This window comes from Leptonotus elevatus, chromosome 15 (genome assembly GCF_054856555.1).
Source record: "Leptonotus elevatus isolate MCC_2025b chromosome 15, RoL_Lele_1.0, whole genome shotgun sequence".
Lineage (NCBI taxonomy): Eukaryota > Metazoa > Chordata > Actinopteri > Syngnathiformes > Syngnathidae > Leptonotus > Leptonotus elevatus.
This window is the reverse complement of record NC_141253.1, coordinates 19,128,963-19,147,497: the sequence shown is the minus strand read 5'-3', so window position 1 is coordinate 19,147,497 and position 18,535 is coordinate 19,128,963. Positions and strand designations below refer to the sequence as shown.

Genomic DNA, 18,535 nt, shown 5'->3' with positions numbered 1-18,535 from the left:
TCGATATGTACTGTATCTCGTATTGTATATGTTTTAAAGTGGAACGATTCGGTGCAGTCGCATCTTTTAAACCAAAACTGATTTCTTATTCAAATTAGTTTTTGACAAGAAGGAAAATTTTGTAAGAATTGCTAATGATATGAAATTACTGATACAGTCTCAGTGGGCCTCATTCACTAATAAATGCAGAGAAGTATATGCAAAATGTCGGATTCATGACGTGTGTACCGGTTCATTGTCTTCGTAAGATTTAGCGTATGTTGATGAACCAAAATTCATTCTAAATAAGTGCCTGCAGCACTCTTAATTAGCAAAAACTACGCCCATATTTCCCCATAAAAGGGCATTAGTTTGCCGCATCTTAGCCAATGCACAGATGTTTGAAGTTAAGAGCTAATCATAACTTTCTCAATCTTTATCCTATTTTCAGGTTTGTATAATCAGAAAGCTTGCTGAATACAAAACGTAAAAATATAATATATTAATCATTTTGAATTAATATCAAATTTGGAGAAAAATTTGAGAATTAAGTACATGAAACAAGCAATGAACGTTTGTTGATTGCACACTGCACTTTGTTTAAAAAAAAAGATAGTAAGAGATGAATACAGCACAACAAAGATATATTTGTCATGATTTTTTCTTTTCCTTTATTGAGACTTGACTTGCGAACATTCGCATTGTTAAAACCTCAATGCAACGTAAGAAAAATAAAGAACATAAAAATGTAATAATAAAGCGACATGGAAAGTAACAACATAATGCACAGTAAATTCTCAATTAAGGTTACCTAAAGATGACTCACCAAGGATTTTCAATGTCTATACACTTTTCTTGTTTTTCTTATCAATTTAAAGGTATTAATATACAAATCAAATTCTGCAAGAAATACATGAAAATTTGAAAGAGATTTGGAAATTCTTATTTTGTGTACCGGTAAATCTAATTTGCCAAATAAGAGCATATGATTGATCTCAAAGGGGCCATGTCGTTATGTACAAAATTTGTAATTATACCTTTTAAGATCAACTGCAATGATATGTCCAGTTTTCTCACATACATATATTTTCAAAATCCCTCCAAAATTTTGATGACACAAAAATAAATGTATAAAATAGTTTTTGATTCTGTGTCAGGAGGGGGGGGGGGGGGTACTGTCAGGACCCCCACTACCTCCCCATGAGCCCTGCCTATTTGTTCCCTGTTTGTGTGTATGTGTGCGTGAGAAAATCACACTGCTGGGCGAGGTGGAGGAGACACAGCTTGGGCGTCAGCTGAGTGGGAGCGTCAATCAGCAGTGTGTTCAAATTATTCCAACTTCACGGAGGAAATGCGCAAAATATTTGATCACCCAGTACGTGGAAAAGAGGCAGCCAAAAGACTAATGTCACTCCGTCAAGGCCCCCGTAGCGTGGCGGAATTCCCACCACCCTTGCCACCGAGAGTGGGTTCAACAACGAGGCGCTTCAAGAAGTATTCCTCCGCGCTCTCAATGAGTCCCTAAAAGACGAGTTGGCCTCCCGTGACGAACCATCAAATCTTGACCAACTTGTCGACTTAGCCATAAAGATTGATTGTCGTCTTAGAGAGCATCAGAAACAGCGACGATCAGCCCCGCCCACTAGGCCAAACTCTCCTCCACGCGCGCAACCCAGTCAGCCAATTCAGCTCCCGACTCCAGTCGCGCCCGCCTCTGACGCTACAGAACCTATGCAATTAGGACGCGCCAAGCTTTCATTTTAGTAGAAGACGCGGAGATATAGTAATCGCCTATGCCTGTATTGTGGGCAAGGCAGTCACTTTATCCGTGCATGTCCCGTCAAGCCAGCAAAAGGGCAGGCTCACCAATAACAGGGGAGGTATTGGTGAGCCAAACGCATAGCCCCTCCTCACGCCGACTCCAACTCGCTGCTACGCTGTTCCACAACGACCAGTCCAGGGCACTGTCTGCGCTAATCGACTGCGGGGCTGATGAGAATTTCGTCGATCGCAGCCTAGTCAAGCAAATGGGAATAGAGACTCTCCTATTGGCTACGCCTTTCAAGACCACAGCCCTCAATGGTCAGTTACTGTGCGAGTAGAACAGCAGACAATGCCAGTCTCTCTCGAGCTCTCAGGCAACCACCGTGAAGTCATTCACCTATATGTTTTTGATTGCCCTCAGCCACCCTTGGTAGTTGGATTACCCTGGCTAAAAATCCACATCCCCGATATTGATTGGACGGTGCCAAGGCTTACTGCATGGAGTGTTTTTTGGTTATAGCCATTGTTTGCAGTCAGCCATAGTGCCAGCCCTTTGTGTCAAGGAACCGGACCTTCCAGACCTCACCTCTGTACCTGAATGCTATCATGACCTTGGACAAGTCTTCTCTAGGGATCGTGCCATGGCCCTACCCCCTCACCGGCCTTATGACTGTGCTATTGAGCTCCTGCCAGGAGCCACTCTCACAAAAGGACGACTCTACAACATCTCACGGCAAGAGAGAGAAGCTATGGAGAAGTACATCACCGAATACCTGGCTGCAGGTATCATCCGCCTGTCCTCCTCCCCTGTTGGTGCAGGTTTTTTCTTTGTGAGTAAGAAAGATAAGTCCTTAAGACCTTGTATAGACTATCAAGGGCTAAATAACATAACAGTAAAAAACAAATACCGCATCCCCTTGATCGAGTCAGCATTCGCACCTCTCCATGGTGCTGTTATCTTTTCCAAGCTCGATCTGCGCAACGCCTATCACCTCGTCCGCATCAGAGAAGGTGATGAATGGAAAACGGCTTTCAACACACCACTAGGGCACTATGAGTACCTGGTCATGTCATTTGGGTTGACAAACGCCCCCGCCGTTTTCCAGGCACTGGTCAATGACGTCCTCCGAGACATGATTGACAAGTTTGTGTATCTCGATGACATTTTGCTTTTTTTCACAGCCCCTGTACGACCATGTGAGGCATGTGCGGCTGGTGCTCCAAAGGCTCTTGGAGAACAGGCTTTTTGTCAAGGCCGAAAAGTGTGAATTCCATGTGCCCAAAACCACGTTCCTCGTCATGTCATTGCTAAGGGTGAGCTGCACATGGACCCAGCCAAGGTGACTGCTGTCTCAGAGTGGCCTAAACCTACCGACCGCAAGCAGTTGGAGCGTTTCCTCGGATTCGCCAATTTTTATCGGAGATTCATTAAGAACTATAGTCGTGTTGCAGCCCCCCTCACAGCTCTCACCTCCATTGCCGTCCCTTTCCGCTGGTCAGAAGAGGCGGACACTGCATTCAGCAACCTCAAGAACCGGTTCACGTCTGCTCCTGTCCTTGTTCATCCAGACCTATCGAGACAGTTCATTGTGGAGGTGGACGTATCTGAGGCGGGAATGGGGGCCGTGCTCTCCCAACGGCTACCTGAGGACGGTAAGGTACATCCATGTGCCTTCTTCTCCCGTTAACTTTCCCCAGCAGAGCACAATTACAGCATCTGTGACAGAGAACTCCTGGCTGTGAAAATGGCACTAGAGGAATGGCGCCATCTGCTGGAGGGTGCAAAACATCCATTTGTGGTGTGGACGGACTACAAAAATCTAGAATACCTGAGGACGGCAAAGACTAAATCCAAGACGAGCTAGCTGGGCCCTCTTTTTTTGCTCGTTTTCTTTTCACTTTGTTGTATATTGCAGGGCCTAAGGAACACCATGCCTGATGCCCTGTCCCGCCAGTTCTCCACCCACAAAACAAAGGAGGATTCGGAGCCCATACTTCTACCTGCTTGTGTTGTAGGATCAGTGGAGTCAGAGATTGAAGCATTGGTTTAGAATGCACAGAGCGGACAAACCGACCCCATAGGTGGGTCCCAAAGAACTCTATCTGTCCCTAATCGTGTCCGCTCCCAGGTACTTGGATGGGCCCACGCTTTCCGTCTGACCTGCCACCCGGGAGTCAACCAAACCCTAGCCATCCTGCGCCCATGCTTCTGGTGGCCGACTATGAAAACAGACACTCGGTCATTCGTCGCCGCTGGCACGGTATGTGCCCGAAACAAAACATCTACCAGGCCCAGTTCCGGTTACCTCCGCCCATTATCAGTCCTCAGCCGTCCATGGTCCCACATAGCACTGGACTTCGTCACTGGCCTTCCTCCATCAAGAGGTAACACAGTCATACTTACCATAGTGGACAGATATTCTAAGGCCACCCACTTTGTTGCCCTAGCCAAACTCCCTTCCGCCACAGAAACACCTAAACTGTTAATACAACATGTTTTACGTCTCCATGGTATTCCCCTAGATATAGTCTCAGACCGAGGTTCACATCCCTTGTCTGGAAGTCTTTTTGCTCTGCGCTAGACATTTCTGTAAGTCTATCTTCCGGTTATCTTCCGCACACCAACGGTCAGACGGAACGCACCAACCAACAGCTAGAAACCGCACTTCGTTGCATGTGACATGCTAACCCTTCCTCCTGGAGTACCCAATTGACGTGGATTGAATATGCCCACAATGCGCTGCCTAACGCCTCCCTGGGTATGTCTCCCAGTGCTCTCTGGGGTACCAACCTCCTCTCCTTCCCTCCCAAGAGAAGGAGATAGCAGTCCCATCGGTCCAATCCCACATGCGGCGGTGCTCCAGCACATGGAAACGCGCTCGCACAGCTCTGCTCCGTGCTTCGGAGAGCTCCCGAACACATGCCGACCGCCGTCGCTCCCCCGCTCCTCTTTACGCGGTAGGCCAAAAGGTTTGGCTGAGCACTAAGAATCTCCCATTTAAGGTTGAGTTCAAGAAGTTGTTTCCGCGATTCATCGGCCCATATAAGATCGAGTGCATAATTAGTCCGTGCGCCATCCGTCTCAAATTGCCCGCCACTCTGCGTGTCCAAGGGTGTGTTGGGGTAGGGGTAGGGGGGTTCGGGGGTTGGAGGGGTAGGGCCCCCGCTTCCTCCCCATGAGCCCTGCCCATTTGTTCCCTGTTTGTGTGTATGTGTGCGTGAGAAAATTACACCGCTGGGCGAGGTGGAGGAGACACAGCTGGAGCAAGAGCCAGGTGCATGTAATCACAATTAGCAGCCTACAAAAGCCAGCCTTGGACTTCACTTCAGCGCCAGATCAACTCTAACTGTCACACAGTCAGTTGCATCCAGCTTATTGCCTGCCTTTGAGTAGAACTTTATTCTAATCACCACTATTTGTCTAGATTTCCTGCATCTGCCGAAGCCGTACCTTTGCCAGCCTGCCGAAGCTAACTCGCCTGTGGATCGCCTGCTCCCTACCCGGACTGATTTATCATCTACGTATGTCAGTGAACTTGGAAAGTAAATTATTGCAAGGATAAATGTGTAGTATTTTAAATTGCAGCTGTTATTTTATTTGAAGATAAAACTGAAAACGCTAGAAATTCGAAAAAGGGCCCATAATTCCCCAAAAAGTTTTTATGCTTGTAGGTGGTGGATTTTGAAGCGTATCGAAAAAAGGAAAATGTGAATTTTGGCTATGGAAACAGGTTTTGCGAATAAACACTGACAAGACCGGATACACGTCGCACGTTTTGACCAGTTGAGTCTACAGTCTCTCACGCAAAGACAGCTGGGATAAGCTCCAGCTGACACGCCACCTTAATGAGGACAAGCGGTCCAACCATTGCTGCTGGCTCAGTTTCTTCATATAAAAGTAAGTAATCTGCCAATAAATTCAATTTCTCTCCAAAATGAGAGTGCAAGCGTCTTATAGGTGATAGCTTTAATTAACATTTAGATTTTGAATACCAGGCCCTTGAACAAAAGGGAGAAAAATATTATTGTTTCACATAGGGTTGCTAGTTAATTAGTCAAGATTTATTATACGCAGTAATAAGCATTCCCTGTGTGAGTATGTCCTTTGATGGGTGTAATTCATGTGTGTAAATCATTGCGTTTCTAATTACTGATATTCAGATGTTGACAAATGAGCACAGTGCCATGGCCAAGCTTTCACCCACTCAACAAAATAACAGAGGAACAGTGGACAAAGAGGACTTTCAGTCTTTCATCAATAAGGAGCTCTGCCATATTACGTGTACGTGCATGTCTATGTGTCCACTGTGGGAGGAGTAAACAAAAGCAACAAAAGACGTTTTTCTTTGGTCCGCGGAGCATAGTGTGATTCACGACTCAGTGATTGCGACTAGAAGATGGTCACAAACAATAGTGCATAATCTCCACAAAATAATTAATTGTTGCAAAATGAGACCAAATATGATATGAAGAACCTTGACCCTTAGAAACGAGAAGCTAAAATCAGTTTCTTGCTTTGAAAATATGTGTACTGGTGTTGACAATGAACATGACCTATTTGGGACAGCTATATTTGGTATTTTGTATATTAGGGTAAACTGTCATCTATCTTGGGAAACGCATTCCAAGACCCACAGGCTTTAAGTGAAAATCTGTGCAAGTATTCCACCTATGAAGCTTCATTCAACAATTAGAGACCTAAGTTCCCAGATGCTCATTGAGTGTTATTAAAATGAAAGGTGATGCAACACAGTAGCCGCATGGCCCTGTCCCAGCTTTTTGTATTTTTGTGTAGATTTTCGTATTTTGTTATTCTTTGTAAACTGCATAATTCTAGGAAGAAAATGCAAATGAAGACAGCTGACCTGAAGAAATTCAGATGGCTACTATTGAAAACATTGTTTATGATCTGAAATTGAAACGATGACAGAAGCTCATGCTTAAGGTTGCTCAACCAGATATGCCCCAATTTCGATTTCCTTGAAGTTGCATTGAGGAACTTGTCACTTTTCTACTCGCAACTGCCACCTCTGGCCTAAAGTGTAACTGCAGCTTCTTTGTCAAACACGTGCAAGTACTCCAACTCTCCCCCACAAAGAAGCTGTGGAGTGTTCGGTCCAAACACTCCACACTGAAGAGAAGATACAAGCTGATAAGCGAAGTCACAGTTAAAAAGTCAAGGCTCTTTGTACTCATTGGGGTATTGGTGAAACATGCATGACGTAGAAAAATATTTAACATTAACATTTTAAACTCCACAATTCACCTTTATGGCCGGTTTGCGTATCCCTTCCAATAGTGGAGCAGATAATGAAAAAAACGTTCACATTGTGATACAAGCGTGAAATATGGTACATATTAGGGCTGAGCAATAAATCGAATTAATTCGATACATCGCCATTTTAAAAATCTAATCGAAGTTTGCTAAATCGTGAAATCAAATTTTGTCTTCTGGATTATTTAAAGCTGTTGTTCTTATGTTACATCCAGATGTTTTTGTGAGTTGTAATTTTGCACAAGTGGCAGAATGTTGGATGGGTGGTTTACAAGACATGTTTAGTACAATAGTTACCAACTACTTAATTGTGGCATTCAAGCACAAACTATGAATGTTAAATTTATGTTAATACTGATCTAGAATCAGTATACATTATTGTTGTCTGAACATTTTGCACAGGAATTATTTTTGAAAAAAATTAAACATTTAAATAAATGTTTGTTTATTAGATTAAAATCGATTAAAATTGTAATCATCCTGATTGACTGCAAAAATAGAGATTTTATTTTTGGGCCATATCGCCCAGCCCTAGTACATATGCTTTTCAAACCCCACTCTTTTAAAAATTACGCTGGCCACGCAAAATTTCAAGATGGCAGCCACAAAATCCAACATGGAAATGTATTTATTTTTCCTTAATAACTCAAACTGTATTGGGTTTAATACCCAAAAATTTATTAAAGTTGGGTATTACAGATATTTTGGAACAGAGTATGTGTCTGTATCCATTAGAGCTCCTGAAATAAAGCATATAGATACAGTACTTGTACAGACTCGGGAGAAAAATACATTTGTAACATTGACTGTAAGTGAATATGGTCATATGAAAATGTTATTTTCATAAACTGTTATTTTCATATGGATCATAAAATAAACTTCCAAAACCAAAATGGTGTCCAAGATGGCTACCTCGTCATGTTAGGTGGTCTCCATATTGAGATGGCAGCCCTTAAGTCCCTGGGCACACTTCTCTGCAAAAAAGTGGTTGGACTGGGGCCTTGGTGGAGGAAGATGTTGCATCCTCTGGCACTGCAGAATCTTTCCTATCATCTGCAAGTGTGACCAAGACGAGGCAAACGCATCAGGTCACAGCCTGCAGCCTCTACAAGCTCCTTAAATCTGCATATAATGTCAGCTGTGCAGATCAGACAAATAACACTGATGACACATTGAGCTTTGAGGAGTGGTGCGAGTTTCGCAAGGATCAAAGTCCACAGTCTACAGTTCTTGTGTTGGGTACATGATGCTGTCTATGGAGCTAGTCATCTTCTTGGTCATCAGGTCCTTCCGTGAGGCCAACTTTGCTCTCTATTGCCAGGTAGTGAGTGAATTAATACCTTATTTCTTTGCCGCCAACAACAATAACTATGCACAGTGGCTTCCTATCTACCTCAGGGACATGCTCATGCTCGAGAACACACACCCAGTACTGGCTCAAGAGTTCAATAATGGCAACTTTGTTGTCCACAAAACCAATAGGGATTCGTCCGCCCTTGCCCTTGATCAAGCTCACGAGCAGGCAAATCCCTTTATCAAGGGTGATTGTGGTGTCATTGGCCTTACTGAAGACCCATCCGCACTTCTGGATGGTAGCTGGTCCTGAGATTAGTCATTTGGTGTCCCAATATGAAATGGAGGCACAAACAAACCAAAGATGCCAGGGAGCACAGAAGCCACCATGAGCAAACTCCACAGGCACAGAAAAAGTTCAAGGAGATGGTTGATAAGTTGTCCCAATCGCTAAAAGACCTTGGCAACCCATTCGAGGAAGAGAGTAAAGACCTGTATTCGTTTGACACCAAAGACATTGCTCACCCCAACTTTGCAGAACTTCTGCAGTCTCACTTGGAGAGAGGTCAGGCAAATGTTCTGAAGTTTTTACAGGGCCTGGAAAACAATCCATCCATTTTCTATGAGCCAATCAAGAAAAACAAAGCTGACTTCTGTACACAGGACTCTTCTTCTGCTGAATCAACAAAGCAGAAGCTTGTCAAGGGGCACTGTCAGCTGTTCTCAAAGCTTTTCATCTCGTCAAAGCCGAGTGTGTGTTCTTCAGGAGTAAGAGAACCAGTCCTTCCCTGCTACATTGAACAAGGGTGGAAGATTGTACTCTTGCCAGAAGTCTCAGCTGACCTCTATCCTTGAGACTTATGTTCCACCAGTTGACACGGAAGCAGACGTTCTCATTGTCGATGGGTCAGCTTTGGCCCATGCCCTGCCACCAAAAAGATTCAAGACATTTGAAGACTATGCAATTCTCGACTTCGTTCCAGTGATATACATGTACTCCAGCAAGTACACAATGACACGTCTGGTCTTTGATGTGTACAACACTTCAAGCCTTAAAGCTGGAACCAGGTCCAAACGTGACCAGTGGGTAAGACGCAAGGTGACAAATAAGAACACCATGCCATCTATATAACTTATTGAGGCACAATGACAACAAGACAGTTGTAGCACCTTCTAGCCGACAAAGTGCCACAAATGTTTACCCAAAATATGGTTATTGTCACAAAGGAACTTGCTGTCCTCAGCACTCCTGGACTGGACAAATGCTATCATGAGGAGCTGCATATTTATGCACGCCAAATATGCTACAAAACATGGTAGCCAATCCATCATGATTAAGGCAAATGAAGGCATGCTATTTTTTCATGCCTTTACAGGATGTGACACCGTGTCAGCCTTCCGCAACAAGGGCAAGAAAACTGCTAGGCAGACATGGGACATATGTCCAGAAGTCTCACCTCTCTTCTCCAAACTGAGTAGTTACCCTGCCCACAGTGAAGGATTGTGACTTGGAGATTCTGGAGAAGTTTGTCATCTTAATGTGTGACATCCAGCTGCAACTGTGGATGAGGCCAGGCTTGACATGTTTGCCAGAAAGCAGAGGCCTTATGAGTCAATCCCACCAACCAGAGCAGCTCTGCTCCAACACACCAGGCATGTTGCCTATCAGGCTGGTTGTGTTTGGGCCCGGGCAACTCAGTGTCAGCCAGAAGCAGAGGACCCTGTGCAGACGGCTGGCAGAAGGTTGGTGAGGAATGGCAGGTCTTCTGGACAACCAACTCTCCAATAACCAAGATTTGCAAACAGCTCTCCAAATGTGGCTGTAAATCTGGCTGTTGAGGCAGGAGCAAGTGCTATAATCTGGGTCTCATGTGTACAGCCCTATGCAGTTGCAACTGTGAGGTGTAACTCATAAATGCTGTATTTTACAAACCATTATAGATGCACATGGTACCAAAATATCTGCTTTTATCATCAAAGTACTGTAATGAATTTATGATTACTTCAAGTTGATGGCAGACATCTTGGACCCCATCTTGGTTACATGTCCTACCTAAATGTGCTGAAAATGTCTTGCTCTCCCACAGTACAACTATCTACATGATGTATCACAAGAGCTGTAATAGATACGGACATATACTTGGTACCAAAATATGCGCAATCCCCAACATTATATTAAACTTTAATACATTGATTGGGCTTAAAATCAATGCATTTTGAGTTATTAAGGAAAAAACAAAAAAATCGGCAGACATCTTGGATTTTGTGGCCACCATCTTGGAATTTTGTGTGGTCAGTGTTATTTTTTAAAAGAGTGGGGTTTAAAAAATATATGTACAAAATGTCATGTTTGTATCACAAAGCAATGATTCTGGCTAAAAATGCTATTATCTGCTCCACTACAAGCAGTTTATCACACATAGCATTTCCTTTTCGACTAACACTACACACATTCAAACTATGACAGTGGAGAAGAAGGGTACCTATTAAAATAAATATCACGACATGAACCTTACAATATGATAATTTTCACGATATTGTGGGGAGGTTGGAGATATAAAAAGCTTACAATACTGTAAAACTAATGATATTGTAAACAAAAAATTTTGCGGGGGAAAAAAAGCACAATATTGTGTTTTTATACATAACAGTAGTGACAAAGAAATACGCTTGTCCATGTCATGTCACGTCACATGTCAAGAGCTCCTATTGGCTTAGTGGCACAAAGTACCATGGTCTATGTAGTTCACAATGCTGTGTTAGGCTGAAGCGGGCGAATAGTCATAGTGGCCAAAATATCCCAAATTTAAATTAAACTGCACTAATAAACTACCCACCAGAGAGTGCTAGAACTGCACAAATTGAATACATTTGAACAGATATGCTGTATATAAATAGTTTGATTTGATTTTGATATTGTGACATGACAACAGCAATATCCTGGCAATTATATTGCAATATTGCCGTTATTATTACATCCCGACTGAATATGTAACGTCTCTGTAGCACACTGCACAAAGAAAATCATTCATTAAAGCCATTTACGGTATTTTCTCAGTCGCTCTGCCTTGGTCAAATGACATACATGGAAGGCTTTGTTTATTAGCAGGACTATTGCAGAAAGCCCCCGCTTTTGCCACGCGGGAAAATGTACTTTATAGTTGTGACGTCATGGAGCATTGTCTTATTGAAGATGGAAGATGAGCTTTGGACTGGAGAGGACAAGAAACACTGAGAATTGTTGCTTGTTGTCAGAAAGACTTTCTTGAGACAGAAATGTCAATTTTCACTGAAAATGTAGATGCCGCTAAAATAGACAATGCCAATCTATATTTATCAACACAGAGTTTAACAACAGACACAGTGTTACCTTTGGCTGGTTGCAGAGGTATCTACACAGTTCACCAATATATTGGAAAACGGTCGCATTATGTTTTCGACAGTCATTCCAGAATTGGGAGGCTGAGAACTTCTTCTTTAGAACACATGTTGCACCTATGATGAATCAATAACATTAAATTCAATATGACAAAAAATAAAATTGTTATACAGTAATCAATTCCCGTTTATATCACCAGAGGTGGCAAATCCAGGTCCAGCTGAGGGATAAAAATATGGGTGGTCCAAATAGAAATCTGCAAGTATCTGGGGCCACAAAGTTTGAATGTGATGTACAGAGAAGGCAAATTTGGTCCAGAAAGTAAAAACCCTGCCACAGTGTGGCTTGAGCCATTGATACTAGCTAGCAAGGTCCCTAAGGTATGGTGCGCGTTTACCTGCTAGGGAGCTAGCTAGCTAGCACATGGGGCTAAAGCGAAACTGTGACAGAGTTTTAACTTTCTGGACCAAATTTGCCTCCTCTGTATATCACATTCAAACTTTGTGGCCCCAGATACTCGCAGATTTCTATTTGGACCACACATATTTTTATCCCTCAGCATCTAAAATTTACAGCACCAGAAGTCTGTCATGTACAGTGGAGTTGACAAACAAATCGGTTCACAAAGAAAACTTAGAAGAAATATTGCCTGGATTCACGCACTATGATCCAGTTCAAAAACATCCTGGCATGGACGTGGAAGGCTCACTTGTGCTTTTCCTTGTGCTGCCTAAACATTATTCACTCTGTCTATCATGCCTGACAGGAGTCTTCTTTTTGCTTTAGATCATAGGTCGCAAACTCCGGTTCTCGAGGGCTGCAGTCCTGCATGTTTTAGAGGTTTTCTTCCTAGCACACCTGATCAGTAATGTTATCAGGCATCTGCAGAGCTTTGATTAGCTGATCTTTTCAATCAGGCATGTTGGAGGAGAGAAATTCTAAAACATGCCCGACTAGTGGGCCTCGAGGACTCGATTTTGAGACTTATGCAATAGATCAACCCTCAATAATTCCGAAGAAACTAACACCTATATACAAAGCTACCGATTGTTATTAGTAAGGAAATTTTATTTTTGTTCAAAAGAAGGAATAGCAAAACACAGGAATGTATATATCAGAGATGAGTGAATGGAGGTAAACACCACTTGCGCTCAAATGTGCTCAAATTGTGTTTGATTAAATTTTGATTAAATGATAAAGACTCTTACTGATTTCTGAAAATATTAGTAAACAATTATTTAACAATGTATGAAGCAGATAATGAGCAACACTTTCTTTGGATGAATCTCTGCAAGTGTTAACATTTTAAAATGATCACTTCCACATGTTGCCAGTAAATCACTAATTCCATCGCTGGTGAGCTAATTTTAGAAAAGGCCCATCAGCTATTCTTGTGGTCCTTGCGGGCACCACATTGGTGAGCCCTGGTCTAAAGCATGTAGTGTAATGGCTTTTAATCTGGGTGTGGAGAGAAATATTGAGAAAAAGAAAAATGATAATTGCATTGCAGGAGAGGAAGTCAGGAAGGAGCGATTGACAGACAGTGAGTATATTTACAGGCAGTGAGTAACTCTTTTAAAACCCGAATATTGGTAATATTCGGGTTTTGAAAGGTCATGTAAACACGCAAAAACCCAAATATTAGGCCTGTTAAAAACACTAATGGGTTACACCTTTCATAACCGTAATTCTTGTTCATATAAACATATTTGGAATACTTTGTTGTACGAGACATTGGTTTATCTTCAGCACATGACAGACAGTTCTTACGAGGTTGGGTTCGGGACCAAGTCCCTACTCTTCTTTCTAGTAGGTAGTTTACGCTGGGTCTCATACTGGGAGCTCTGTGATGTTTAATCAATTTACACAAAGTGAACATAGCATCGTAACAGGTACTTGGTCATCGCAAAGTTGTTCAAACTCAGAATTTTGTATTTCTGGAGTGTCCAACAAGTAATCTCTTTCTAAAATTCTGATAGCTCTGGATTGAGAGGCGGATACCACTGAGAGGTCCATCTGCTAGGAGAGGAGCTTATTTGAATGGCAGACAATTGAAAATGTCTAACTAGATAATGAATGGACTTAACTATTTTACTCTCAAACATTATCCAAAAAACAACCCCGACAGTGCCAGTCGATTCCGAGCATTTTCATTCATCTTTCAAGGCAAACAGAATATTGTGTGCTAATACTACATAAACATGGTGGATACTTTATGAAAGAATTAGATTCCATTCTTTCATTAGAAAAAAATATATATTTCTACCTTATTCCGTTCTTTAGTAATCACCATTTGAAAATAGGTCATTTAAGTGACATCAAGCAAAAATAGAAAAAATAAGGAGAAAACAAGCGTTTTGTGAATAATTACATTTTCTGCACAACAGTGACTTTGACACTAATAGTTCTCTAAAATAAAAATGCTATCCAACATCCCTACATTAACATCCCTAACCCTTTTGCAATAGTTCTGGAAAAAGTCAGATGACATTGAGTCAAGACAGTTCATCGATGGTTTTCAGCTGCTTAACTGTTCTCTACAATGTTTTCATCAACTGTATCAAATTGTGACATGGTAATATAGTAATATCTGGGCGGCTTTAACAACTACACAAGTCAACAGTGAAAGCACAGAATTTACGAAATCCAAATATTAACATACAGTGTCTCTCCTACCCTCTGCCCACAGATGAAATCAATTAAATATGAGAGGACAACAACCTGTTCAAGGTTTATCAGATCATTCACCTCTACAATTTAAGTTCATTGAACTTTTCTCTCCTGCATCCAAGAGATTACCCACGCAAGCATATTTCAACAAGAGAATGCATGTACAAACGCATATCAAACACATGTACAAACGCATATCTTCAGAAGAAGAGGGTTCAAAGATACCCACGCAGGCTAATAGCAGCACAGAACACTACATGCAGCCTGATAATGCATGGAGCAGGGCTGATCTTAGGTTTGTTTTTAAATCTTGAAATAAATGCAGCAGTTCAGAAAGATAGCCTGTCGTATTGTATACGCAAAAACGGGATATTAGCACAATATACAATATACAAAAGGGTGTGAAAACTCTTACATTTACTACTATGGTAAGTCATGCTTTACTGAGTAAACCATGACTATTTTAACCACTGATGTTTAAATAATGCTTCGGCTAATCTACGGATTTTGCCAATCCCTGGATCTTTACGGTTGTAGCTATTCTTAGCTTCTCTTCAACTCAGCAAAAGAGCATTTTTTTTTGTATGTGGGTGAGTAGGTGTATGTGCGTGCGTGCGTGCGAGTGTGTGTGCATTCGTTAGCTCACCAAAAACCTATTAGAAAAAATCCCATACCGTTCACCTAAACCGAACACCGCCGTCAGAAGACCCGAGGGGACCAAAGAAAATAAAGGAAAGTGAAATCCAGCACCGACCAGACACCACCCACCGGGCCACCAACCAGAGTTCTTCACCAACCCCAGAAACATCTAAATTCCAACAAATCCAAAAAATCATGGAGACCTCAAGAGACCAAAGGAGAGACTGAGGAAAGGAAGGAAGGACAAACAAAGCAGAGTGAGATCCACAGACACTAGCCTCCACCGATTCAATGACCTGAGGAAGAAGCAGATTGTGTCTGAGTTTCGATAGATGCTGGTGTGGTGGATCTGGCATGCATGAAAATCTCCACCAAAGAGGGGAGCCGTCGACCCCTGCCAGGACAGAGCAAGCGCAACACCTCAGGGCCCCCCAGGCCGCGGCAGCGCCAAAGGACGACCCCCGGGCCCCGCCAGGGCCACCGGCCGGAGAGCAAACCCAGGAGCAGGAGCGCCCCCCACCCCAACACGGCCCGCGCCCCCATCCCAACGCAGCAGGACGGGGCACTGCAGGCCCGCCAGGCACCCCACCGGCCCACAGCCCCCAGACCCCCCAACAAAGCCGACAAAGCAAAAGAGCAAAAGAGCATTTAATTGGTCTGCCTGTTACCATGTGTCACTGGCATAGACATATTGACAAAGACATATTTTTAGTTAATAAAGAATATTTTGGGGTCAAATTAAGTGAAATTGGATAGTTTCCCGTGGCACCCCTAACTTGTTTTTTCGAACTGTATTTTACCCTCCCTGAACATGCAATTTTTTTGTTTGGTAGATAGCTCTAAAGCAGTTACCCAAATGAGAGGCAAAATGCTCTTGCTTTGAGCTGTATTGTCAACGTAATCATTTAGTCAAAGTACTTTCAACACAGCATCACCACTGTGCACTCTGCGCATCCAAAATAACTCAATGCAGGCTCTTTTTCCCTTTTTACTTTGACATACTGTAGTGTTTTAACAGTGCAGTTTTAGTGCTTTAACCAGACACTGCCCATTGCTGGAAAGTGGCTCTGGATCTTCACTAAGCCCATGGGCAGTAAAACCTGGTGTGTATATTAGATTCTGATTCAGAAACTTTATTTATCTCTATGGGGCAATTAAATGAGGATCAACCCCACAGTAGAGCAATATGGCAAATAAATAAATAGATAAATTATATATATATATATATATATATATATATATATATATATATATATATATAATGTTTTCATATTGTCAAATATCAATTATTTATTATCACATTTTTAATATATAGCTTTTAAACTGTCAGTTTTAAAGCATCTGTAGCTGTACTGAAAAGTAAAGAAGCTAAAGAATGTTATTAATACCTTTGGCTAACAACATTCCTCATAGTCAATATTTAAAACAGTAAACCTAACATTATTTAACGTACAAAGCAAATAACAAGGCAATGCGGATGCAATTGCAGACAAAATACAACTACAGCGCCCTAGTTTCCAGTCCTGAGTATATTTGGAGGTGTACAAGATACTAAAATAAACAAACTGCCCCCTCAAGGATGATGACACCTTGGATTGTAAACATTATTTTATGGATAGCATCATAAAATGCTACATACCCTGTTAACATTATGGCTACTTTCAAATGTGCATCAATTACAACACAGATGAGCTAGTTTTGCTATGTACAAACCACTAACTTCACATCATTATGTTTACTTTTGTTTTACTTCAACTATTAACAAATGGACGTGGAGCAGGAAAATTGTCGACACTGGCTGTTGGCATGCACGTTTCTGCCATGTTTGTTCTAGTAAATATGCTCAACATCTGATCACTGTAATCAACCTGAAAGGTATCGTGATCACTAATCGCAATCATATCAGTGCCCTGCCCAAAACCAGAATAATAGTAATCAATTGGCCAGTTAAAGTTTTGTGATGTTACATAACAATGAGGCGGAAGTGCAAATGGCTCGCTCACAGACACCTTTATTTGACTACTATTTTTATTATTCATTTAAACTTGATCTACGTAGCATGGTGATCAAGTGGTTAGCCCGTCTGACTAACATGTTCTTCCTGTGCTTTAATGAGTTTTCCACATTGATATTAGGTTAATTGAAGACTCTAGTCTAAATTTTCCATATGCGTAATACGTGAATGTTACTTTGTTCATACGGTATGTGTCCTGTTAGCCACTAGTCTAGGGTGTATGCCACCCCACACCCGAAGTTAGCTGGGCAAGGCTACTGCTAACCTGTGACACTAATGATGACAAGCAGGATAGAAAATTTAACAGTAGGTGTAAACTGCATCATTTAACCTTACAATAAAGGCATCAAACCTTTTGTCCAATTTCGCTAAAATTTGTGTTGGAATAGAATGTGCAGTGCAGTCTCAATGCATTTATGCGCATGAAAATAAAAACTAATATAAGAATTTTGAGCAGCCTTGTACTTACTTTTTAACCACAATGCTTTTATTCTGAACACAACTTTATATGCAACCATGACAAGATAAAGGCATGCAAAACTGTCCTTTCCTGAATCAAACCTTAGTACAAATAGCCATGTGTATACTGGAAAATTTAATTACAATTCCATGCAGCATTTGGCATACTTTTAGGATTAGATAATACAGCATTGAATTTCACACTGCAATTACTATATTTTCAAATGTCATTAGAGTTAGACACTGGGTTCCATACATGTTTACAAAGCAACTGTTTTTACTATTTAAAGTTGCAAGTATGATACTGTATGGATGACTGGACCCATTCTACAAGTCTGTTGCCCATAGTAAGAGAAGGCTGATGGCAGGAAGAAAACAGACCGTTGTTGTTAAGTGGAAATTGTAGATTGTAACAAAGCAAGGACGGAAGGGACAGGATAAGCTACAAATGGAATACAACCTCACCTTTTTAAGAGATATGCTGCTTGTAATATCGTGACATGACGAGTTTGTGGCAATTTTAATATCATGACATCTCAATATTGTCGTTATCGCTACATTCCAGTGCAGCCTGCTCGGAATCCGAGCTGTTATGTTTCGGTTCTGTGGGGTTGGGGTTTTGTTATATGTTCCTTGTCTCTCTCCTTTTCTCGTCATGTGTAACCACCTTCCTTGTGTGTTGACCAATCAGTGCCCTCAGCCACTTGTGTCTCACCTCGGTGTGTCTTGATGGGTCAATTAGTGTGGGTGTATTATAGGCCCTGTCTACACAAAAGCCTGTTTCAATGTATCCACACAAGTTTCTTACCGTTTGGGAAGTTCGTCTACAGGAGCTTCGGAGCTTGAAACCGATCCATTTCGGAACCGGGCTCCAGAGTGGAAAGATTTCAAAATGCACACAGCAAAATCGCCAGTGTTACATTAACACTGAGAGTGTTAAATCTAACACTAGAAAAGTGTTTATATGTGTCCACACTAATGAGTGTAAATCTGACACTTTTCAAAGTGTTACGTTTTTCACATTTAACCAGTGTTACGCCAACACTGTATAGTGTTAATTAAA

At 41.8% G+C, this 18,535-nt stretch overlaps 1 protein-coding gene across 1 annotated transcript in view; it reads right to left on the bottom strand.

Moving 5' to 3' along the window:
- Positions 1–18,535, bottom strand: part of slc27a6 (solute carrier family 27 member 6) — a 54,897-nt gene that overhangs the window by 20,316 nt on the left and 16,046 nt on the right. Inside the window, exon 4 of the mRNA XM_086096214.1 lies at positions 11,682–11,806. Within this exon, the coding sequence (XP_085952340.1) occupies positions 11,682–11,806 (125 nt within the window). The remainder of the gene's footprint in view (positions 1–11,681; positions 11,807–18,535) is intronic.